A 26,972-nucleotide genomic window follows, 5' to 3' on the forward strand; every position below is an offset into this window, starting at 1 on the left:
CTATGAACAGAAGACAAACAATGAACAAACGGAATAATTAAATTCTGAAAAGTGAGGGTATAGATGTTTCATGAATTATTTTCAATAGATTAAAACAATTTTTCATCATATTTAAGTTTTACGATGTTATTTTTGCCTATAAATAATTCAATGATTCATAAAATCCAGAAAAAGTATGTTATCGAAATAACATCGATTTTTCAATGTAATATGTGTCAGGCAATAATTTATTTAAAAATATTTTTCGCTTTTAGAAATTTGTTTAAGCTGAATCACACTGCAAAAAGAAGCTTCTTAAAATTCACTGTAGTGAAGATGAATGCATTTTAAGGATTTTAAGAAGCTTTTGATAACTTTCTCGAAACAACTTAGAAGTGACTACTATAGTATCTTGAAATAAGATGACTTCTTTTTACAGTGTACTTACTACAAGTAAGTGAAACGCTTTTTTCTTCATTCGTAAATATTGCAGCCTTACATCTGTAAAATAATTTACAACCTTATCAGGCAATGTTTGTCGTACATTTCAAGAAAAAAGACGATTAAATGTAATTTCTTCACATTAAAAAGAACATCCACTATGAAAACAGGCGTGAAGTGTTTTTAAATTCTTTAGAAGTTAGTCAGCAGCAGTGACCAATGATGGTAGTTGTTCAATATTAACAAGTTGCCCTTATTAACTCTTTAATTAGAACGAGTCAAACGAACCGCGTCTTTCGTGTTTTCATCTTCAGTCTTGCGATTGACAGTTCGGTATAGTCAAGTCTCCAACAGTTTTTGTGTCGGTTAACATTTCAATATTCTTTTAGAATTTCGAGGTGTAAACGAATAACTCTTGTTGAATTACTTTGCACTCTTTTAATCTAAATTAGTAGAATTTTCGTTAATTTAATTAGTAATTATTAAAAGTAAACTTTTCTAGCAGCGCCAAATTCTTCCAATTTTAGCAGTGTAGTTCATTTCATATGCAACGAAATCAAAAGTAAATTTAAACTTATTTTAAGTATTAATAAATAGTGTATAAAAAATGAAATTATACAAAAATTGACAAAAATAAATTGAAAATATGTGTTTAATCAAAAATTCACTTTCAATATGTGTTAACTTAATCATTTTAAACGCAATTTTAAAGAAAATTTCTATAATTAATTGCATTATTAAAGTCTTGAAAGAAAAATATTTAATTTAATTTAATTATAGAATTTAAGCTATCAATTGAAAAAATATATTTTGACTATCAATTAATTGAAATCTACTTATTTAAATTTAGAGAGTAAAAAGTATGTAATGTGAAGCATTCTTCACTAAAGTGAACAAAGTCCTAAAATTTAATCTATTTTCAAGAAAAATAGTGTTGGAAAATTCTGCTTTTTAAATACGAAGAAACTAGCCTACAATATTGGAATAGAAAAATGTGAAGAAGTCAGATGCAACTGAATTTATGGTAAATTTTCAGAAACTATCGATTTTGCCTGCTGCATGTTAGTTGAGTCAATCGTGAAAGTTCCTTTAAATCCATTTATATACTTCACGAAATAACACAACTTTTCGCGAGTTAACAATAAATTGAATGGAATAAGTAATTGAAAGTAATGCAATAAAATTGCACGAAAGTACGGAGCACAAGTGCTGATCTACTTAATCTTTATAAAATACTCATAAAAACTTAATTCATTTACAAGAATCAAAAAACTGAAAAATAAATAGCCAAACAACCCAGTTACCACAAATAACGTGCACATGACAATTATATAGAAACATCAGCTAAACTCTTACTGGAACATAACCGTTATAGGACCATTATATACCAGTAACAGGTTACACGTACATAAGCTGACATTTGCATCGAATTGTTACATAATTATTATGCGCATGTCATTTATGTTAACAGGGAAAATATAAATTTATTACACCAAATTTTAAATGAATTTCTTTTTTATGCATTAAAAAACAACTTAAATAATAACTTATTATAATTAGTAAATTAATTAGTCTTACAACAGCAGCTATAGACGTAAAGTGATTTATGGGTGATTCTCCCAAAGTATTTCTATTTTTAAGCTGAGAAAAAATATTTGCGAAATTGAAAACGTTAAAACATAATTATGTTGATCTGTAAAAGATCTTTAATATCAAACAGAAGAAGTGATTCTAAACAAAATGATAAAATTCATTTTATGTAAAAAAAGTAAAATATTCGAAGAATCACCCTCAGGAATTCGTTATTTTATTAGTAAAAATTGAGTCAACTTATAAATTTAATAAGTGTTATTTTATAAGGCAAGTATTAGGAAAGATGAAATTATTTCCCTTTTAATCAATAAATAAAAATAACGTTGAACTTTTCGAAACGAAATGTCGCAGAAGAGCCACATAAGCAAAAGATCCCAAATCAGATAATTCATTTAAGAAAATATTACATTTTTTCAAAGAAGAGAGGAGAAAAAGAGACAGAGAGAGAGAAGTGAAAAGAAGAAAGCCCATCACCGTTAGAAAAACGAAAACCTTAATCCTTGACGGATTTTAGCCTCGTTAACGTACAAATTATACCTTGTACATTCCATCTGCACTTTTGTTGTCATCGCGAATGTTTGGTAAAGTGGCGACCCTGTATGAATCTGAGCGGCCATGCTGAAAAAAGTGTATCAAAATAATTATAAAAAAATATACAGTAAACAATCAAAATATATGAGATAAAATATACGATACATAAATTATAATGGCCGATACATAAAGTAACAAGGGAAGAGGGAACGCAGTTTATTCACCCTGAGGGCGTACGTTTGACCCACTTGCACAACAATAAACTAAGAAATTTCTCATAAATACTCATGACGTAAATAATTTTTCACTCTATAAAAATAACATTTAAAAAACCAATTATTATTGTAAAATTTAACTTTTAAATACAAATAACAAAGCCTAATAACAAGTATTGACATTTCGAAATAATAAGTTTTCTTGAATTTTCGTTCGATAAGTTTAAAGGGAATTTCCTTGTTTTCTTTCATTATTTTGTCCTCTTTTTAAAGCTCTTTGATTGTAATCTATTGCATCACATCAACAGACAATTTGCTTTTTATCAAACTGCTTTTCTTTTATTCATAAACTTTTTTTCAAAGAAATAATATTAGAGAGCAAGCAGGATATATGAATAAAAATGAGAACCTCTGACAAAATAGATATAATATAATTTAGAGAATAGCAGAAGCGCACACGTTTTGACACACTCTTGTAAAGGTTCGTCTGAGGGTTGGAACCCCCCAGTTTTCCTCCCCTTTAAAAAATACACTGCCTTTTACAATAATTACGAAAATTACATATTATTATCCAGGCAGAACTCAAATAAGTTTTCCTTGTAAATAATCTCAAATTATAGGAAAATGTTATTAACAATTCTGTTAAATTAAAAAAAAAAGGTAATTATTCGATACAATACTTAAAAGCCCGAAAGTTATATGCAATTATCAACAAAAATTTGTTGAATTCGTGAAAAAAGTACAAGTTTAATAAAAAAAAAAGTAAAGAAGATAATGTGAATAATTATAAAGATTTAAAGATTATAGAATCTACATAATCAATAAACATTAATGTTTATGAAACTTTAATTGAAATGATTGGATATTATTTATAATAAAAATGTAATTCTTGGAAAAAAAATAATTCAAACCCTTTAATGTATTTTTAATGAACTTCTATAAGTTATTTTTAGAATTATTCGGAAATGGTTTACTTGCCAGTTGTAACATAATATGTATGTATTCTATAGCTCATGGCAGGTCTTCCCTAGAATATATCGATTTTACTGAAAGGTAAAATTAACCTAAAGGTGGAACAACCCGTTCTCAAAATATAAAAAGTCTCGTGTTAGACAGTCTATACACTTTTAATTCACAAGGTTACATAGCAACAGACAGTGAATTGTCGCCTTTTAAAACTTTTAATTTTCATTCTTAAAAATGAGTTTGTATTAAAACTTTTGTTTTGTATATTAATAATATTTTCATTTAACACCAATATATTTATCTTATTCAGAATAATTATTTAAGTAATTGTAATTATATTATTCTATAATTAACACATTAAAATTGAAAGAAAGTCAAAGTAAAATAAAAAAAATAACTGAAATAGAAATAAAATAAGTATAGATGCATCAGAGCTCATTGTTCTTTTACGGAAGACTGAACTATAGTTTAGTCTTGGAAAGTATAACAATTGAGATTGTGTCTATGAGCGAATAATTAATCTCGTGGGAGCGATGACATAAGTAAGTGCGCCCTTGGGCCATTAACCTTAGATATTAACTTACGATTGAAAAAATCATGCAAAAAACAAACTTTTCTTGCAATTCATAAACTGTTAAATTTTACTTTGTAATGTAATTCAACTTTTACTTTCTTATGAATCAAGTACTTTTTTCTTGCCCGTGAGTTTATATTCATAATACATTTTTAATGACTACGAACAAAACAAATTCAATTTGTAAACACGAGACATGAAAGCACGTAATAACACAAATCACAGATAACTATCATAATTGAATAAAGAAATTATTATTTAATTAAGCTCATCTAATTTTTTTAAACTTTCAAATAATTAATAATTTTACATTATTTCTGAATGACCTGTTTTATAACATCTATAACTAAAATTAACATTATTTTATTAACCAACATGAAAATGGGATGCCTGATTATCTCATAAGAATCATATGATAAAATTATCAGTCTTTCGAAATATATTATTTCAAATAAATATTTAACAGAAAAGATTTATTTCAAAAATTATAGTGTATTCAAATTTTCATCACTTCAAATTACAATTTTCTTAGATATTTATATATATATAAACGAATTATAATTTATGATAAGTTAAAAAGTGAAGAACTTAGAAATAAATTAAATTTAATTATTAAGAATTTTTATTAAACAGAAATACAATTTGCTTCTAAATAGAATTCTTAAAACACCGAATTAATACTTTTTAGTAAAATTAAATAATACATTTTTTATTTTTTATAATTTACTGAGTATTTTCAAAAATAAACAGTCTATTTTTAAACATTTTGTACACATTTTTTCGGAGGTCCTCAAATTGGGACCACTAACTGCAACAAAATATTGTATCGCAACAATTCAATAGTTTATGGTGTCAATTTTTCAGGCTTTTAAAAATTTTAATTTAATTAGATTTATAATTTTACTTTAAAATCTTTCTATACCACAAAATAAGGAGATGAGCGCGCGGTCGCAAGGGATAATACCAGTCGGACAGCAGTGACAAGAACTTGAGCCGCTCACTGCTACCTAACTGGTATTAAGAAGTGTAAAAAACAGATTACGAAAAGGAAATATGAAATTTATTTACCATTACCCCTAATTATTTTCGCTTTTTTCTAACTATTTTTTTACTGGGTTTGTAAGATTTTTGGAGATTTCAATGTTGAGCTATCATCGACAATAACAAAATTACATTTAAATTTTATTTCGAAAACCGTAATGATGCGACGAAAGAGTTTTGCTGCAATATAAAATAATATAAAAATACTACACAGTAGAGAAAGTTTTAAACCTTTTACACCTTTTACACTGATTTTCGGCGAAAATGAGTCAAATTTCACTGATTCAGTTTTAGAGTTTTCTCTAGAGCGAAGCTGACTCCGTTCACACCTTAGATTTATCCTCAAAAAAATTGTGAATTAATATTGAACAAACAGTGATTATAAAGTTTAAAAATCTTGTAGAGGAAAACATTGAAATAATTAAATAATGTTTTTACCAATCCTGCGATGCAAAGACTTGCTTTTTATATTGGAAAAATTAGCGTTTAAATATTAACGTACAGTACGGTATTTTCCTCCCGCGACAAAGATCGTTCTCGAAAATTTTGCATGTCTGCTCATTTGACGATAACCCTCTTTTCTGTGACCTTTATACCTGCCCACGCTTTTGTAAGTCAATTTGTGATATGAAATGTAATAAAATTCTCGACACGCATTAATTTACCTTGTAATTCTCTTACGTCATGGAAGATTGACTCAAACTAGTAACAGCTAGACCGCTTTTGTCAAATCATTGGAGATGTCTCGCGATGAATCACTACCTTCATAATTGTAACCACTTTGTCCATTCTCACCGGAAATATGAACGTCAAGCTTAATTTTTTAATTTTACGATTCACACAACAAACGATTTCGACAGGACATCCTGATTATTTCCTACAATACCAATAATATCTGCGATGTTAAGAGCAGTTCAGAAAATCTAGGAAATGGACAAATTTCCACATCTAATCAGGTACCTACATAAAACCAAATTGTTAAAGTCATTTTTCAACACCATCATCATGATCGAAATAAACTTCATTAATTTCACGAAAAAAAACTTGGAATCAATTTTGCTGATGCTTATCAAAACAAGTAAACAACAAACTTCAAGTAAATCAAAATATATTCTCTTCTTTTTGTTGTGGCAATTTGCTATTGACACTAATTAATATTTTGTAGCAAACATCGAATAGCTCAGGTTTAATAATCTGTTTATTAAATTTTCAAATAAAATGTCTTTCCGTGTAATACTCCACGATTTTATAATACAATATATGGAATAAATCTTGCTATTAATTACAATTAAAGAATAATTGTTTTCACTCAGGTTTTCCTGTGTTTCCACGATTATTAGAAATAATAGAATTGGTGTAATTCATAACGTATAATTTTTTTTCAAAATATAGTTCCAAAATTTTTTTTGATGAATATAATATGTTCAATTTAAAAGAACATTTTATTCAGATTATAAGAACTGAATTATTTTTCAAAGGCAAAGGTGTTGTGCTGAGTCAACAGATTATTGCATGTGCATACATTTCTGTAATAATTCTTTTTGCTTCATTATTTCATTATTCCTTTTGTTTTATTTTATTATGAACATGGATGTCAAAAATTTATATTTTTTTTAATCTTCATTACTTTTAAAAATTCATTAAAGGAAATTAAAAGTAATATTATTTATTTTAAAAAATTGAAATAGTTAGTGATTCATATTTTGTATATATGCAAGTTGTAAGTGTTGAGAGTTTTATGACCAGGAAACGGAAATGTGAAACCCCGTTGAAGTTAGGGTGTTTGCAGGTATTTGTTTTACGTGCTGTTTCTCTGACAACAGAGTACACTTTGAGTATAGGAAAATGAAGTTGTGAAAGTTAAAATTTTAATCAATAATTGACAGCACAAAACATTTTTCTGTATTTTAATTTTCAGTTTTTCAACAGTTTCATGAGAAAAGCTTTTATGAGGAAGCCTAGAATTCAAAAACGGGATTAAATTTCACACGAAATATTAAATGAACTCAAAAGAATAGCTCTAATTATACTGTAATTTATTTAAATTTCTCAAAATCGTCACTTTCAAACCCACTCTCCCTACTTTGTGCTCCGAATACAGTTGCACTTTTGCTGTATTGACTACAAGTACACGTCAATAATTAGTTGGAGTAACTCATTGTTCTTACACGAGGTGTTACAGTGAGCGTTTTGATCGATTGCACAAATAAGTAGTCTAGCCACATTTTCGATATCGTGCCTCAAATAACATCTCTCTGGTTTAGGCGTGTCTAGAAGGAGGAAATAAATTGTCAAAAACATTCTCTAAATTAAATTAATAAATCTCTAAACAATAATCTCACCAAGTTCTGTCTCGCGAAGCGTATCTCATTGGTTCTATCTCAGTCTTACTAGCACGTTAAACAGTCTTTTTTGAGAAAACTCATTTTCTAAATTTTTATAAAAGGTTAAATAACATCGACTTTAGTTATAGAGGCATTTCACGTCAGAAATATCACAATTTGCAAAGGGTCTGTCGATTTTCGCAAAACTTCGTGAGATTATAGTTCTATATATAAGAGACTTAGTTCCCCCAAATTTTTTCAAAATTGTTGAAGATACGCCATTTTGAATTTTAATATTAATTTTATAAAATTTTGAATATCTCGGAATATTGTTTATGGATTTTTATTAAATTTACACATTTTTTAGGTAAAAGTATGTACTTTAAAATGCAAATAAAGTTAATAAAAAAAATTAATTTTTAAATAAAAAAATCAAAAATAAATTTTTTAAGCAATTTTTTGTTTATTTACTCCTCTTTGAGAAAAATGTTATTAACATATTTGGATTCCTTATGAATTCACCTTTAATTTCATTAAAAAAAATTGACGGAGACTCAACTGGTTCCGGAGATATTAAAGGTGAATTCATAAGGAATCCAAATATGTTAATAACATTTTTCTCAGAGAGGAGTAAATAAACAAAAAATTGTTTAAAAAATTTTTTATTTAAAAATTAATTTTTTTTAATAACTTTATTTGCATTTTAAAGTACATACTTTTACCTAAAAAATGTGTAAATTTCATAAAAATCTATAAACAATATTCCGAGATATTCAAAATTTTATAAAATTAATATTAAAATTCAAAATGGCGTATCTTCAACAATTTTGAACTTTTTTTGAAAAAATTTGGGGAAAGAAGTCTCTTATATAGAACTATAATCCCATCGAAGTTTTGCGAAAATCGGCAGACCCTTTGCAAATCGTGATATTTCTGACGTGAAATGCCTCTTATCTAAAAATCATCAGAAAAAGGCCTTAATTTTTTCAATTTTTTTCATATTTAATTTACCAAAAAGTATGTAAACATCTACCACCCTAAAAATTTATAATATCTTATATGAATAGAATATATTAAAAAATATAATACAATTAACATTACTAATCATAAATGCTTAACGATAAATTGCGTTAAATTTCATTTTAGTTAAGTGACTTTGAATTGAAAGTAAATCTATTTGTCTGCCTTTTTAAAGCAAGCAGACAGGCAATCAATAACAAGTTTTTGAAATGCCTCTTTAACTTGCATCCTAAAGAGAATGCAAAGTGTTAAAGTTTTCAATTACGAATGGAAAAACATGGAAGCTGTAACATGCTTCACAAAATTATAATGCAATGCTCGAATTATTACTTATTAATAATGCAAGATTAGAAACAATTTGATTTCTCTAAAGCATACATATTATACGCATAATACATTTTGACTTTTTATGAGAATTTAAATGGACAATAATCCATCGAGTGTTTTATCAATTTTTCAAATCGAGTACATATCGTGAACTGTGCCTTTATTCTAAATAATTAATACTCTTCTGCAGTTTCAGTCAGGAAGAAGATTTCAATTTTTGAAATTGACTCAAAACCAACATGGAAATAATGAAACATCATGTTTCGCAAGCTCTTTATGTTCGAAAAAGTAATTTATTTGCAATTGAAATAAATAAATAACGGAAAAAAGTCGACAATTCCTAGATTTAGCAATGTCCTACTGAGATGAGATATCAGTCGAATATCCCTAATACGTTTCAACCGCATTAAGCCCCCAAAGAATCTTGAAGGGATGAAGGCGATTATCAACTATGAGATAATCAAGTGCAAAATATTTAACTCGATTCAAGGATTAAGAAATGTGACCAAGGTTGACTTGTCCATAAAAGAACAACTTTTGAGTTGCAAGAAAGTTGTTTTCCATTAAGTGGCACCGTACCACTCGCTAGCACAATGTAGTAGTCGAAAGTGGTATTTGTTGCGGGTCGATCACAACGAATGTCAGCTTCGTTCAAAGAGCGCATGCGACTTGAAATCTACCACCCACCTACACCCGCCTTGACATCACCATTGTGGATCAATACCCAACCAGGCCATGTACTCTCCCTCTTGGAACACCAACACTTGGCCATTTTTGCATTCGTGAGGTGCATTTTCACCCAAACGAATAAACCATCTTGGCCCCCACGGCGCCAACACCGTTGCGGTTACTTTTCCGAGTTCTAGACCCTCTTGTTGGTTGCTAACCGTGTCGAGGTGCATTCAGGCAATGCTCTTTTATTTTTACTTCATCTTCACCATTCTTCACCATTCTTCACTTTTCTCTTTCTCGACTTCATCAGAGATAGAGTACAATACATTCAAAAGCCATGAAATTCTATCCTACTTCTTACATTTACTACACAAGGGCATTTCCGACATGTCATCAATGTTGTCATCAATTGGGAAAGAAAGCATCATCATCACCAAACACTTTCTCATAAATCATCCAATTATATGATTTAGAAATTTTAAAAAAGTATATCAAATACAGCAAACATACTTATAGATAGCTAACTTTTCAGATAATTCAATGAAGAATCTCTTTCATAATAAGAACATTTCAGAAAACAACAAAAAAAAGACTGGCTATTAGTGTAGAAAAGTATAAAAAAAATTTCTTTATTGTAATCTTTGATAACGAGTATCACTGTCACTCAAAGAAGTAATTCTCAAATGACAACCATAAATAAAGATATAATTATATATATTGTTATAAATACATTCAGTGTAAAATAAAATATATATCTAATGATTAAACAAGTGAAATTTGTCTTGCTTTCTCATATTAGATTATACACTTTATTTCAATTCTTTTATAATTATGTAATATCACTGGAATATCATTATATATTCAGGGTTGCAACGCTTTTGCTCATTTGAAATTCCCTGACTTTTCCAGGTTTTCCAGGTTAAAAACGAAATTTTTCCAGGTTTTTAAAACTAAATTTATATTTTACAAAATTAAATAATTCCAATAAATTTTTACAAATACATGGAACTTTCATATAATACTGTATTCCGCACTGTTATATTTCTTTTTTAAATAAATATTTAATTTTTTTTTCATAGGAATTAAAATCCTTCAAAAGATAGAAATTCAAACCTTTTTGAAATTTAGCAACTTATAAAAAATTGTTATAAAACATGAAGCAATCGACAACTTCGACTCTTCGACTCTGAGCAATCAATATCTTCATGTTTTATAATAATTAAAATTGATCGACTGATAAAATCATTATTTTATTATAATAATAAAAATAAATAAATAATAAATCATTATTTTATTATAATAATATTGTTACTGTAACTTATTCAAAATTACTTTCATCACTTCAATTCAATTATTGTATTCCAGAATTTTTAACTAAGATTCTTCTTTAAATTTATTATTTTTCATAATTTTTGAAAAATTTCTTTGAAAATTTTCAAATCCCTTTGATTACAATTCAAGTTTACGAAATTTCATCGAATATTCGGAAATTCTTCAATCAAATATTCAAAATTCAATTATTTCTAAAAATTGAGCTATAATACTTTCTCTCTAAATTTGAATCAGTAAAAATGTTTACTAATTTATTGGAATTAGTCACTGACTTTTTGCTTTTGAATTAGTAAATTTTACTATTAAATTAGTAGAAACGACTATTTATTAGTAAAATCTGCTAATTCAAAAGCAAAAAGTCAGTCACTAATTCAAATTAGAAAACATTTTTACCAATTCAAATTTAGAGAGTTTAAAAAAATTCAATTATTATCTAAAATTTTAACTGGAATTCATATTTAAATACATTTTTATTAGAAAATTTTACGAGAATTCAATTATTTAAATACAAAAATAAATAATTTATTGAAAAATTGAATGTTTTTTAAAATTGAACTCTCATAAAGAATTTTATCAAAAAATTTTTAAATTGGTAATTAAAAATCTTTTGACGAATAATTTTAATTTTCGAGAAATTAGATTAAAATTGTATTAAAAATAATTGAGTCTTTGTAAAAAATTTGATTGATTTGAGAAAAGTTTTTGAAAATAATTGAAATTTTGCCAAGAATTTTATTAAAATTTTTATTATTTATAAAGATAATTGAAATTTTGGAGAGAATTTTTTTAAACTTTCGACCATAATTAAATTTCTACGAAGATTTTTATTAATTTTGAAAATAATTGAATTCTTGAGACGAATTTTTTTTAAATTTATTTTTAAACAATTGAATTCTTTTGTGAAATTTTATTGAAATAGTAAATATAATTATGATAATTTATTGAAATTAATTAAATTTCTACGTAGAATTTTATTAAAATTATTTTGAAAAAAAATTAAATTTTTAAAAAGAATTTCATTAAAATTTTTGAAAATAATTTAATTCTTTCAAGAAATTGAATTTCTTTGATGAATTTTAATAAAATTTTTAAGAATACTTACATTTTTCGAGAAATTTGTATTAAAAATAATTGAAACTTTGCGATGAGTTTTATTATTTATGAAAATAGTTGAATCTCTTTAAAAAAATTGATTATTTATGGAAAATAATTGAATTATTGCGAAGAAATTTATAAAGATTTTGTAAATAATAGAATTCCTGTGAAATTTTTATTATTTAATTCATTCATTCAAGATTGAAATTTTACAAAATTTCAAATTACAACCTTTTGAAGTTTATCTATTTATGAAAATTTTAAACACAACTATTTTAAAATTTAATTAATTTTGAAATATTTAATTAAAATTATATTTCAAGAATAAGCACAATTAGAAAACAATAATTTTCCATGATTCCGTTCAAAATTTCCTGACTTTTCCAGGTTTTTTTCAAGGTTTATAAAATTCCCTGAGATTTCCAGGTTTTCCAGGTTGTGTGGCAACCCTGTATATGTTGAACATTATTAATGTTACTTTAATATTACGGTAACTTTCCGGTAGCATTACCATCAAGTGGATATTTTAATTTTACCTTAATATTACGTGCTACATTTTTCAAAAATGTTAACTTTCGTACTACCTCAAACGTTATCAATTTATGAAAATCCTTGTTTTGTAAAGACAAAACAATTGTAGATTCTCATAATAAAATTTTGAACAGTGTTAAAATGGTTCTACTTTTTGGATTATCATTAAAGATGAAAAAGGCTCTTACCGATTACAATGCAACTACGAAGAAATATTATTAAACATGCCACGATGGCTATCATCTGTGTTAAAAATGCAGAATAAAGAAGAAGCATTTAGTCCTACATTAATTGTCGGTGGCTTTAAGTATCCAAGTAGTTTTAATTTTTATATAATTTAAAACTTTCAAATTCTCTATAATTTTTGTATGTGTTATGTTGTCAGAAACTGGGTATATTATAATAGTGAAAATCCCAATATTAAATATCAAATTTAAATTTATATTTCGATTAAACAACATGAATTTCTTATTATACTTTAAAATATTAATTTCTTAAATAAAGTCTCTAAGTGTAAAAAAAACATTAGGTATTTAAAAAGTAAATTACCTTTAAAAATATTTAACAGATTTAATGGTGTTTTTGAGTTATTATCTTCGGCGCCATGAAATATTTTTCTTAATTTCCTTTTTTAATTTTGTTTTTACATTTTTTGAAATGTTGTATTGCGCGCTGTAATCAGCAAAGGTATAGGGACAAATTTTGTAAATCTGCATTTTCCAATGGTTTTTTACCCAATAGTCATTTTTCCTAATAAATCATGAAACTTTTTTAACTCTCCGTCACACACCTTACAAATTCTATTATATGAGCCATTTTGAAGTGATGCTTTCGGAAAAAAACATGAATTCCATAAACTAGCATTCCGCAAGTATAGTTTGTCTGAAATGCAAAAATAAAATTGATTTACATTTATTATAAGATTATCTAGTTCTTAATCAAAGGATTTCTTTTTTTATGCAAAATTTTTTTCCTACAGCTGAAAATCGACCTTTATTATTTAACCAAAATCATACTCTTGACTTTGACAGGTCGCCATTTTGTGAAATATGTATTTTTTTAAATCCTTTGATTAAAAACTAGATAATCTTATAATAAATGTAAATCAATTTTATTTTTGCATTCCAGACGAACTATATACTTGCGGATTGCTTGTCACCGGAATTCATGTTTTTTTCCGAAGGCATCACTTCAATGGCTCATATCTGAGAAAGTTTTTGATAAAAAAATATATTTTTTTTTTTTAAATTAAAGCCTTATTTATGTACTTTTAGGTAATAAATATTATTTCTTAAAAAGTTTCATGATTTATTAGGAAAAAATTCTTGAATTGCAGTGTAGCATTGATGAGCTTAACATGCAATAAATTTATAATTAATTCTAACAAATAAACTTTGGGTCGGTTTTAGACATTATCGGCTATTTATATACTAGAAACATTCTGCAAATAATAAACCAATCGAACATAAATTAGAATTGTAAAAGAAAAAAAGAATCGTACATTGAGTACGATTCAGATTTAATTCTTACCCGACCCGTATTAAATCAGTATTAGATAAATTGCAAAGAAACTTTTTTCACATATTTTCATAATTTTTTTATTGCAATAAGTAAATTATTTTTTCACCTGCATATTTTTATCCTTAGTTGTTAATTTTTGGGGGAAAAACCACTAGGAAATGCAGACTAGGAAAAGTGCCTTTTCCAGCTCTATATAATTAATCCAAAAAGTGTCATCGCTTTAACTTTATATTCCCACTTCTGATGGATCTTGCTGTATTACATTGTAGTTAAAACTGTAATGCGTATCAGTATCAATGTATGAACTAAACGGAATTGCAGTAACGAGCATATTAATATACTATACAAGAATTTGAAAAAATTATGACTCTGAATAACGAACATTATGAAATAAAAATTTGTCAGAAAGTTTTGTCTCTTTACGTAATAAACGAAATTCTCGAAATAAATCATTTTTAATTTAACACAAGACATTTCATGTAAGTTAAAAGATATTTTCTATTCTCCGTCAAATTTATTTACATTATCGTAAAATTAAAAGATTATTTCTTTAGTCTGCGTTTTTCGGAAATTTAAAATAATTTGTCAACAGCAAGGTGTCTTGTAAATATAGAAGCAAAAAGAAAATGAAATGAATGTGAACAAGAAGTATGAAATGTAAAAAGAAAAAAATATTAATTACGCAAGACAAAAATAAAAGTTAGTCAATTCTATTTCCTAAAACTATCAGTTTTTGTTTTTCATTGAATGTGTTATATTTATTTTTAGAGATCCTTCTTGTTGAATCTATTACAAAAACTAATAATTTTTTACAAACTGAAATATTAGTTTCTTGGTTACTTCACACCTTAAAAAATAAATGAACTGGTGTTTTAAACTTTTTCGATAATACACTTTTTTAAAATTTAGTTAAGTTACAATTGTACTGGATTTAAAATGAATCGACCTCTTGGCATGTTGTATTATATTACTTAATTTATATAAGCTTTGAAACCATTTTACTAAACGAAGCGATTAAATTACCCTCAACCTTACCAATTAAAAGTTTACGCTTTTCAGAATTAACAAATTCTTTTAATTCATTTCTAAATGAAGATATAAACAACAATTTTTGTTTCAATTTTTTGCAAATATAAACAGCTGGTACGTAGGATTTTTGTCCATAAGTTCTTATTCAACCAAATAGTAAGATAGAGAAAATTAGTTAAACATTTCCTTAATTAATAATTCCATAACCATTTAATTAATATTTTAATCGTGATTGTTTTTTTAAAAATTATTGTTAGGCATAAATGTTTGATTAAAAAATCTTGTAAAATGAAGTCTCTTTTATAAAAAAAAATATTAACTTTAAGAAGCAAACACACGATAAATACATTTTTTTGAAGTATATTTATAAATATAAATTTTTTAAATGAAAACTTTTATAAATTCCAATGTAGTTTAATATGTACTATTGCGTTAAATTAACTAGAAATTGGATATTACATTGAGAATTTTCTAATTACAATAATTACTTTATTGCATTTCCATTTTTGTAGTAAAGCAAAAAATTTAGGGACAATTTATAGGTACGATAATAATATAAATAATAGTTAATATTATTCTAACAGAATGACTTTCTATGAATTATTGACATGAATCTGTATTTATCGCGAGTTATTGAAGATGAATTTTTCAAACTCAAGAATAATCAGAGGCAAGAGTGTTTTTGATAATTGATTAAAAAGTACCGGACATTCTAAATGGTTCTGTTTATCCCAGACATTGAACCAGAGCCTGAGGTCGTCAATCATCTCTAAGGCGTGGTGAAGGTTGAAATAAGTGAAGGTGTGATTCAAAACCTCAATGAATTGAGTCGATTATTGCAAGTGCACTACAGGTGCATACGGAATTCATCGATGAAGGACATTATTGCAATTAAAGTGAGGAAAACGTTACATGTAATTGCCAGCCAACGTTGCCTATTATTGTTACATATCAATTGACAAGCATTACAAAAGTATTTCAACACTCGAAACAGTTCTCTTCCTTAAATGGACGGTCTCTCCAAGTCCCCCAATTGGAATCTTGTGAAATTTTTCACATCATATGCCACAATTACAAGTGAACAAGAAACTGATTTGAGAGGGAAAAATGTCAAGGTCGACATGAATGGTCGACTGAATGGAAGAACTTGTGGCTGAATTATAAGTTTTATCCAGCTGAAAGTAGTTAGCGCCTGTAATTGATTTTGACCTTGCTAAGGTGGATTCTGTGAGAATAACTTGACAGTACAAGTTCATCTGGATTTGTTGGACAAATTCACGCCCTACTTTGTACAGTTCCTAACTGTTACGTATCAGTTCCTTCCGGCAGAGGCAGCAACTGCTGCAGACTGGCCTTGTACGCACCCTAGTCCGTTCCGTGTTACGTACTCGTGTACTACGCGTAGAAGTTGTGACGTCAAATGCGTGGCCCGATGTTATACGAATTGGGTCAAGAGGGAGAGATCAGCCGTTTAAGTTAGGCTGGCTGACTGCTCTCTTCTCTATCACTGACTCGAAGCAGGCTCATCATATCAATGACAATCATATCGTCAATAAATCACTTTCGTAACCAACTAGTGTCGTTTTTTAATCCAAGGAACAATCTTCCAAAGATAAGATAACCATGCACGGCGACATTTTCTAATTTCACTGTGCTCGAGATGAATTGAATAAATATTCAATCTATTCCATTACACACAATTGTAATTGAGCGTAATGTTGATAAATTTAATTTTAATCTATTCCACGTTTATAAAATCAAAAGCCTGAACGCTTATAATTTTGAATAGATAGCGTCACCTACAAGAATAAGGTTCCGCGATTAAACTTGGATATTGGGCTATTTAAAGTTGTTTGTCCCTGAAAGTCCACCTACAAAGCATTGAGTGCACCTATTTGTGGACACAACTTGCTTTTTCGATCTCAACATTCAGGTATCTCATTTTGATGAGTCGAGTCATGAAAATTATTCTCTCATTTTATGCAGTTAATGTCAATGGCTTGGTCAAATCTTTCATAAAAATTTTCTCTTAAAACATATCTTTTTACATGAAAGAATTGTATTTCACAAACTCTTTTTGCTAAACTATTTTTTTCATTTAATAAATTTTTAATAATAAAAGAAAATTTTATTTTACTTTACTAAACAGTGCAATTCGTTGTAAAAGAAAATTGAAAATATCCACTTTATTCTATTATCAATTAATCTAGTTGATTAGAGATTTTTGAATACTATAATAATAAACCCTTGAAAAGAAAGTTTCAAACTTTTTCTGTTTTCATTATAAATTTATTACAACATTAATTAAACCCTTCGGGAATACACCTATTTTTTCAATTACAAAAAACAGAAGGGTTCATTTAACCCCTCAACAACTTTTGTCATATGACATTTAAAAAAAAATTGTCCGATTCAGCTGAAAAAAATTATTAAAATTTCTTGAAATATGGACAAATTAATTAAGTACACATTAAAAATAATAGAAAAATTATTAAAAATTAAGAAAATTAATAAAGAGCACCTTTCAAAAGCAAAATTTTGTTTTACAAAAAAACTTGCAATCAGGATGACCACATGTGTTCTGAAAGGGTCAAATAAAAATATTTAATTTTTATTATACTTGTTCAAGTTTAAAATACCTTGATTTTAACAGAACCTTTTTAATTACATTATATCTAATAAAGAAACTTTACTTCTTTATTGAAGGAAGTGAATTTATCATTCGGTGATAAATACTTCTTTATGTTACAAGCTGATCTGAATCATTTTTAATTAAGATATGCACTTAAAAATATTATTTTTCGTTTTGTGCCATCTATAAAAATTATTATTATTAGAGGTGTGTAAAAAACTCGAAACTTTATCGAGAATAATTTCGAGCTCGCACCTTTTTTCGAAAAGGTTATTCGACTATTAATATTAATTCGATTATTAAAACTTCGAGTAGTCGAAATTATTATTAGGCAACTATATTTTTTCGAACAAGTTTTCAAACATGACTCCTGGACAAATCTATGGAGTCAGATTTTCAAAGTTTAAACTAGCGAATTTAACATTGCTATGGATTTGATTGTTGTGATGTAAAAGTTAAATTATTCTTGAAATTAATTTTATTGTCTTGTGTATTGATCAAATACATAATAGAAAAAACCTTGCGATACTCATTTATACACATCGTTAACCCCCCTATACGTATGAGTTTAACCCCAAGAAAATATTTCTAAATGCATCGATTTTTCATACAGTTGGATTTTTACATCAATCGGTATCTGGGAGTTTTTAGGGTCGCTGATTACGAATATGATATTAGTTTTGCAAAATTCAAAATGTCGGATCCAATATGGTGGACAAAATTTAAAAAAAGTTAATAGATCTCTACAGCATTGGATATCCAAGGGTTTTTGGGGTCGCTGATTATGATTCTGAAGTCGGATTTAAAAAATTCCAAATGGCGGATTCAATACGGCGGATGAAAGTTTAAAAAATGTTTGTTAAAAACGCCCAAATAACAAGTATTATGCAAAAAGATTCGATTTTTTAAAAATCTATCCACCACATTGGATTTTCTATTTAAAATTTTTTAAAAATTATTTCAAATTCGTAATCAGCAAACCAGAAAACCCTTAAACGTCAAAAAACATGAAAATCTGATTATTTTTTAATAATTTCGTCCACCATTTTGGATTCGTCATTTACAATTTTTTAAAACTAATTTCAGATATAGAGGACCCCAGAAACCTATAATTAACAAATTTTAAGCAAATTTGTGAGTTTAATGATTTCTTTTTTCAAGAAACAACGTGTATGACAGTAGAAGCTCATATTTTTTATTAAATATATACTTTTTATGAATAGAGGACAGGTTAACGATTTTTCTGTATACTTTTATAATGTGCGAGAAGAGATTTAACAAATAATAACAAATTATTGTTATTATTTACTTACTTTTAAACAATGCACGTAGAACCTTGCAATTTGCTTCCAATTTTGCAATAATACCTACTTACAAATTACAATTAGCTAGGTAAATTGCAAAACTAAAAAAAAAACTGCAAGTTGTAAGATTCTTTGTGTACAGAGTTGGTAAATGACGACAATTGCTGAATTGTTAAATTTATAAAATATCTTCAGGTTATTAGCTTAGTTAACTGCAAAATTAGAGAAAATTGCGAGCTTCTAAGTGCTTTGTGTCAGGAGTTAGCAAATAGCAACAATTATTTGTTTAAACAATTGTAAGATCAATAATTGTATGTTTAATGTTTGTTTGTTATTATAATTAGGTAGGAAGAAAGAACCCACCCAAGGTGGGATCCGGTTTACTGAAAGATAAAATTTTCAAAATTTTTGGCGACCATATTGGATTAAAAACTTAAAATTTTTTTTATCCCACATGCACAAAAACGGCGCTTTCTGATAGCAGCCGACAGGGAGGAAAGTCATTCATTTCTTCGACCGTATGAAATTGGCGGCCGTGTTCTCCCAAGGGCAAGAAAATTAGCTGTTCACATGCATTTTTCTTGCCCAAGGGAGAAATCGGCCGCCATTTTCATACAAATCGAACAAGTGAATGACTTTTACTCCCTGTCGTCTGCTATCTGAAATCGCCGCTTTTGTGCATTAGGAATAAAAAATATCGTAAGTAACACGAGAATAAAGGCAGCCAATTTCTTTACGATGATTTTTGTGACACTCGTTCCGGTCTCGGGGCGCCTACGGCGCCCTCGACCTCCACTCGTGTCACAAAAATCACCGTAAAGAAATGGCTGCGTTTCTCCTCTTGTTGCTTAATATACTATTAAATCTGACTTCAAATTCGTATTCAGCGACCCAAAATACCCCTTAGTACCAAACTTTGGAAGGATACATCAAGTCGTTTACCTATAATGTCCATGACGTGTATACACGTCATCCACACGCAAGGGCTTAAAATCATTTGATATTAATTTTATTACCCCGAAAATTTTTTTTCGGAAATTCCGAATACTCAATTAAATTCGAAAACTCCAAAATGATCGAGTACTCGACACATCCAGAATTATCAAACCCAACTGGATTCGGATCGAAAAAACAGCCCGACTCGAATTTTGTAAATGAAAATTTATTTAAAAGAAGAAAGGAAAAAAAGGGGGGTGGGGGTTTTAAGAAGTTTAGCATAAGCTCAAGAGACCCTAAGAAAGGTTCATAATATATATGTATATGATCAGGGTGGAATGCAAGCCACATGGGCCAATGACCGGTGACGACAGGGGAAAACGAACGCTCATCCGAAGACCTACAAACACCCCAAGTCATAAACGGAAGTCTTTCAACGTGACAATCAAAGCAGACGTATTTCTTTTTCTCTCGCTTCTATTCTACTTCAATGTTTACCCCTAATTAAGAATTAACAGATCGATTATTTACTAATAACAATTGAATTTTTATGGAACCATCGAAAAAATTATCAATGTTAAAAAGCAAATGGAAAAATTAAAAATTTACATTTGCGACTTTTGCATATGACAATTTAATGATCCATAAAATTACAGCAGTTCTAAAATGTTTTCTAAGTTTGCAATTATTACGCTATTATCTAATTGCAACATTACGTATATATCTATACCTATGCAGACTAATTTTTAAATTACGACATTTTCCATATTTCATCGCTCTATTTGTGTAAAATGTGCAGCTTGAATAGTGTTTTCAAATTTAATGTAGAATACGAAATCAGTGATCACAAAGAGACTGTGATGTATGCAGACAAGGGTTTTAGAGAACAGAACGTCCTTGAGAGAGTTCATCAAATAAAAAAATAATTGAAATCATAGTATTATAAATATATGCCAAAAACCAATTTTATATCTTTTAATGTAATTACGCAAGTGTAAAATAAATATTAATAAGTTTCAAATCTTATTGTTATAGATTCAAATCATTAAAGAATGCTCAAAGCTATATAAATTTAACGATTTCTTAAACATGCGTTTAAGAAAATTAACTTGTTAATGGGATGTATAGAATATAAGATTTCTGAGAGATTCACAGAGCTAATTCTATTTAACAGATAAAATGTGCCTTAATTCAAAAAAAAATTGGAGAAATTAATTAATTAGATTACTATATACCATGAGAAACAACTCTCAAAGAGTATTACACGCTGTTACACAATTATTACAAGAATAGTGTTCATGGAGAAAAATGGAAAAATGATTTTTATACTCAGTGAAGTTCTCCTTTATAGAATAATACAGGTGGAATATACTGCAAAAAGAAGTATCTTAATTTAAGATGTTTTGGTAGATACTTTTTAGTTATTTGAAATATCTTAATTTAAGATGTTAAAAGTATCTTCGTACACAATTTCAGCATATTTCTTCGGAAAGACGAAAGCTCGAAAATTGAAATTCTTTAAATAAAGACCAGCAAAAACAAACACTATTCTACATTTTTCACTACAATTTATTCTGGTCAACAACAAAATACATCTTTTAATATATATATTAATTTAAGATAGTTTAAAAAACTTGCCGAAGTAACTTACTTTTCTAATATGGAAGAAATATCTTCATCACTGCTAAAACGTATAAAGTATCTTAGATATCCAGTATAAGATACTTTAGAAAACATCTTATTTTAAGATTTAAGATACCATTTTTCCAACTTACATCTTATCTTAAGATATCAAAAAAGACACCTATTTTTGCAGTGTAGACTATACAGGAGACCAAGAATAAATTTTTTTTAGGAATACTCAAAATTTAATATTTTGATTGTCTGCCAACTATATTTTAATAGTTTGATTACGAATTATTAAGGGGGTGTCTAAATTGATTCGAGTTTTCATTGAAGCTCTATATAAAAATCGCATCGACTTTGACATCCGCACAGTAATAGATGGATTTCTTTTAAAGAAGAAATTATGTATTTGTAAAAAAATACTCCAAAAAGACAAAAGAAAAATACTCCAACCCAGATTAAAAATTTGAACTATAATCTTTATTGAGAATTTGTATGCTGACAGAGAATTTCTAAAATTTGCAACCTTTGTAAATATTCTATAATATAAATAAAACCAATCAATATATTACTGAAAACTGTGTAGGGTCAGAGTATATTAGTGATTTTACACACGCTAAGAGATACGTAAAGTTAAATTTAAAAATATTGAAATTTGCTTTTATTTATATTTAATATTATATAATTTTCAAAAATAGTGTTTTATTTTAAATTACATGGCTTAAAAGTTTTACAATTAGAAAATTTATATGTACATCATGTAGTAACATACCCTAAGGAGGAATTAAATATGGCTAAATCGAGACCACTTTTATTATGGATTTCTCATGGCCGTTCGGTCTCTTTATAGCACGCCATAATGTTCATATAACAAGAAAAAACACAATTGAATTTCATTACAATAATACTTAACAAACGCGCCTATCATTAAATTCCGAAATTAAAAATTGTATCGAAAGTGTCAAAAAATGTTCATAATAGTTGCAAATAGTAGCACATTATTTTATAAATAATGAGTTTATTTCACGGAGTAAAGAGTTTAGTAAGAAATTTAAATTGGAAAACGACAGTAGCGCCTTGTTGAAAATTAACAAAACTGTTTATTTATTACAAATAAAATAAAAGTCGTCATCACCATTCATTTTTCTCCATGTCTGTGTTAGAATAAAAAGAGTTACAAATTTGCACTATAAACACAATGCTTTCTTAACAAAATAAAAAAATTTTAATTTGTATTTATTTAAACACAACTTATTTAAATCCTGTATTATAAAAAAAAAGTTTAAACAGTATTTAAATATTTTTCCACCTATATTTTTATAGACAATACTAACTAAAACCCGTGTAGAAATTGCCATGTTATGGCCTACACAATGATCAAAAGATCTGGCCCCGATTTGGGCCACGGTTAAATTTCTACACGGGAAATAATAAACTCAAATTCGAATAAATCTGGTCATAAAATTTTTTTTTTGTCTAATTAGAAAATTAAGGAGAAAATTATGGTAAATATACTATTATTGTTTCCATCATGGACAAAAGAAATATTAATTTTACAGTTATTTGCAATTTCTTCCTGAAATTTCCAAGTTAATAAAAAAACCGGGAGGGTATTTACTCAGGTAGTCAATGATTACACTCTTCTTGTAATACTCGTGTAATATCGAGTAATAATGCCTTAATACGTCATCGTAATACCCTAAAATACCTTGTAATAAGTCGTAATAAGCAGAAATATTTGGTAAATATTGTAATAATGTTGTAATAACAGTATAGTCAATGGTACACTATTTATACCAGTAAACACCCCCTCGAAAAAAACCTATTTTTATTTAACTAAATAACTTGATTCAATTTTGTAAATTTTTTCCAAGTACAATATTTAGAATTATTAATAAACATTTTTTCTCAACAACATCCGATTTATGTATTCTTTTTGGATAAAACTGTATAATAGTGCCAAAATGTCATGATAAAGTTTTTCTTAAGTACAACTTACGTAAAAAAAAATGGTGGTTTTTAGTAAAGAATTGTAATCATTATAATAGTTATTTCAGTTCTTCTTTTTTCTTATGTTAATATAGAATTGAGAAAAACAAATAAGTTATGAAAAACTTTTTTTTGTATTATATATTGTTTCTGGCACTGGCAACTGTCGTCGGAGAGAAAATTCTTCATTTGATTAGATGGACTCTTGTAAAAAATAAATACAATTATAATGCTAGTTTTCACTTTTTACAAGAAGTTACTTTAAACAAAAGACTTAATTTCTCTCCCTTGCAACACATAACGCATTATACATTATAAAAATAGCAAACTTTCTATAGAAATTATAAAATCGTTGTAGTAAAGCATTCATATATTTTGAAATAAAACCAATAATTATTTATATATATTTAGTGTTAAATAAAGTATAGTAGTGATAGTAATGTAAGTATAAATATCATAAATATGATACAAAATGAAAATAGCTTAAATAAATAAAATCGGATTTCATTATAGTAAAAGAGCCTCTCCACTTAACTACGTGTTTTTGAAATGAAAAAATGATATTTTGTTTGACCCATCACGGATTTTTCATTCTGGAACATGAACTTTGATGACTGTATTTCGATTTTTATTCAATTAAAAGAAAAATAAATTTTAATAATAGGTTTAAAAACATAGTTCATTGTCTAAGTAAATTGCATATAGGCAAAATGGCCGGCATTGCTTCTAGGTTTCAGGTCCTCCCGATCTGACTACAAAAAAATGTTTAGCCATGATAAAAAAAATGTTCACTATCAAATTTTCAAAAGAGAAAAATACGTCTGTCTTCGCTCAAATTAAAAATATATTCACTATTCCTGGATATGTTGCACTTATAATAAAAAATAGTGAAGTAAAAGGAATTTTTTTAAATAAATAAGGCAGTGAAATTTCAACGATTAAAAGAATCGGGAAGTTTGAAATAGATTTAAATGTTTGTAAAATAAAATACATATTAGAGGTTCGATAAAAATAATCGATTTTGAAATCGTATAGATGTCATTTAGAAGAAAAACATTATCGAGACAGGAATGGAAGCTTTATCGTAGGAATCGAAATGTCAGATGAATTATAAATAGGTTACGATCGATAAGTGCGCCAGAACAGGCATGCCCGTGGTGCCATCTAGTCTGGTATATTGTCTATCTCTATTACACGACCCTATACCTTTAACGCTATACTTTTTTCCTTGTTAATTCACTTTAAAACCTTTGTCCATCTACTTTACTACTTGAGACGATTTCTTCTCTAATACAACAACACGTTTCAACGTATTGACAATATTTTTTGCACCCCATTCACAATTATATATTAACAGGCTAATGAAATTAAAGAATTTCCTATGCAATTTACTGACTCTGTTCATTGAATAATGTGCTTAAATATTTATCAAATTTTAATTATACAAATAGATGTTTGACAATTGAAATTACACTTTTGCCGATAGTGCAAAAAGATAATAGAAAAATCCATTCTGAAGAAGCTTCTATTGTAGATGCATATATACACGCTCTCTAAATCTGAATTAGTGAAAATTCACTTAGAATGCGTCAATATCTTCCACGTAAGAAAAAAATAATCATTTTCTTTCAGGAAGTATTTATCAACAAGTAAATAGCGACATATACTGATTTTAATGAAATGAGACTTTTAAATGATACGTACTTTTAAGATAAAATTTTGTATAAATTAATTTAAAACATTATTATATCTTTTATGTGTGTCATATAATATAACTTTTTTAAAGCTGAGATAAAAAGAAAGAAAAATTGTCAGGTTAATTTTTTTATTAAACGAACGAAAATTACCTATCTGTATGAGTTACAATAAACGTAATGATAACAAATGATAAATACTTTCGAAAGAAAAAGAATAACAGAAAGAATTTTCCACGTTATCAATACTCGTATATTATATATGTTCTTTCACTAAGAACTATGCTCAAATAGAAAAAATAATAATAAAAAATAATGATAACTTAATGTTTGCTAGTCTCCATACAATAATTATACAATATTTGCAATAGTATACTGATAAAAGAAACGTTTATAATGAAATTATATTTTGATAACAAATTATTTAATGATTTTTAGAGACAACTTTAACTACAGAGCTTTTAAATGATATTAAAGAAAAAAAGGTGGATGATTGGTAAAACATCGATATAAGGGCCTCTCTTAAAAGGATCGACCTTTTCAATTGACGTAACGTCCTTGGATACTATCGTCAGTGTCAGTTCACGAACTGGTACAACTCTTCTCTATTTGACTATTCCATTACCATAATTTAAACGAGCAGGTAAGTGCAAAAATATTATAAATAAATTTTTAAACCATTAAAATTTTATATTCAATTTATAAACCTATTTAAAATGTTGACTTTTAAACCTTTGGGTATTAAAACTTTATTCCATTAAATTCCAATTAATTACTCCCATAACTGTAGTCTTTCATGTTTTATTTCACGATTTTTAAGTCTTATAAAAATGCAATATAAGTATTTTAACATTTGTGTAAATTTCAAAGACGATAATGAAACAAACAAATAAACCTAAATTTCTCAAGAAGAATTACTGACAAAATTACATGGTTCTACTAATGAAAATAAATGTAAAAATTATCTCATTATAAAGTATTTCAAATCAAATAATGTTAACATATTATTAAAAAAAAAAATTTTAAATTAAATGTAAAGAAAATTATCTGATTATTATTCTACATATTAAATTAACAAGGAAAATAAGTCATTATGTATAATGAAGACATTCTTCAGAGTTACGTTCAACGTCATATGAAATGTTACATAACACTTCTACAAAAATTTCATTTTTGAAACGCTACGAAAGCAATTAACATTCTTAATCTAAATAATTAACATGATAATATACGTTTATATGTTAAAAATTTGAAATACAATTTTCAATGACATTGATTTGAAAATAATAAACATTAAGCTATTTTCAACAACTTTAACAATTTTAAATGATTTTTGAAAATATTCTTCTGTTAATACCCTCATTAAAATACAAAAATGTTCATTCAAAACCTGAAAAGAATGAGATATTACCAAAACTATGAAAACAATGATCATGATTTACGTTAGACATTTACATTCAAACATCTTTGCAAATATTAATAAAAATATAATAAATATATATAAATTAAAATATGTGAAAACATTCAATAGAAATTGTATTTTAATCTTTTGTCCCCAAAATGCATTCTCAGTGGAATATGGAAAAAGTTTTTCCCCTAT

At 27.1% G+C, this 26,972-nt stretch overlaps 1 protein-coding gene and 1 long non-coding RNA gene across 7 annotated transcripts in view; one reads left to right on the forward strand and one right to left on the reverse strand.

Moving 5' to 3' along the window:
* The window catches only part of LOC122497701 (sodium/potassium-transporting ATPase subunit alpha), a 102,257-nt gene that overhangs the window by 38,146 nt on the left and 37,139 nt on the right, over window positions 1–26,972 (reverse strand). For 4 of the 6 annotated variants that reach the window (XM_043604967.1, XM_043604966.1, XM_043604968.1 and 1 more), the window contains exon 2: window positions 2,551–2,631. The exons of the other annotated variants lie outside the window; for them this stretch is intronic. In XM_043604967.1, the coding sequence (XP_043460902.1) occupies window positions 2,551–2,631 (81 nt within the window). The remainder of the gene's footprint in view (window positions 1–2,550; window positions 2,632–26,972) is intronic. 6 annotated transcript variants of the gene reach the window in all.
* On the forward strand, window positions 10–26,329 carry LOC122497703. Its single transcript, XR_006301157.1, has 3 exons — window positions 10–982; window positions 1,271–1,444; window positions 25,811–26,329. It is a non-coding gene; the product is annotated as an uncharacterized LOC122497703 (long non-coding RNA).

Source organism: Leptopilina heterotoma, unplaced genomic scaffold (assembly GCF_015476425.1).
Source record: "Leptopilina heterotoma isolate Lh14 unplaced genomic scaffold, ASM1547642v1 Lhet_135, whole genome shotgun sequence".
In the NCBI taxonomy this organism is placed as follows: domain Eukaryota; kingdom Metazoa; phylum Arthropoda; class Insecta; order Hymenoptera; family Figitidae; genus Leptopilina; species Leptopilina heterotoma.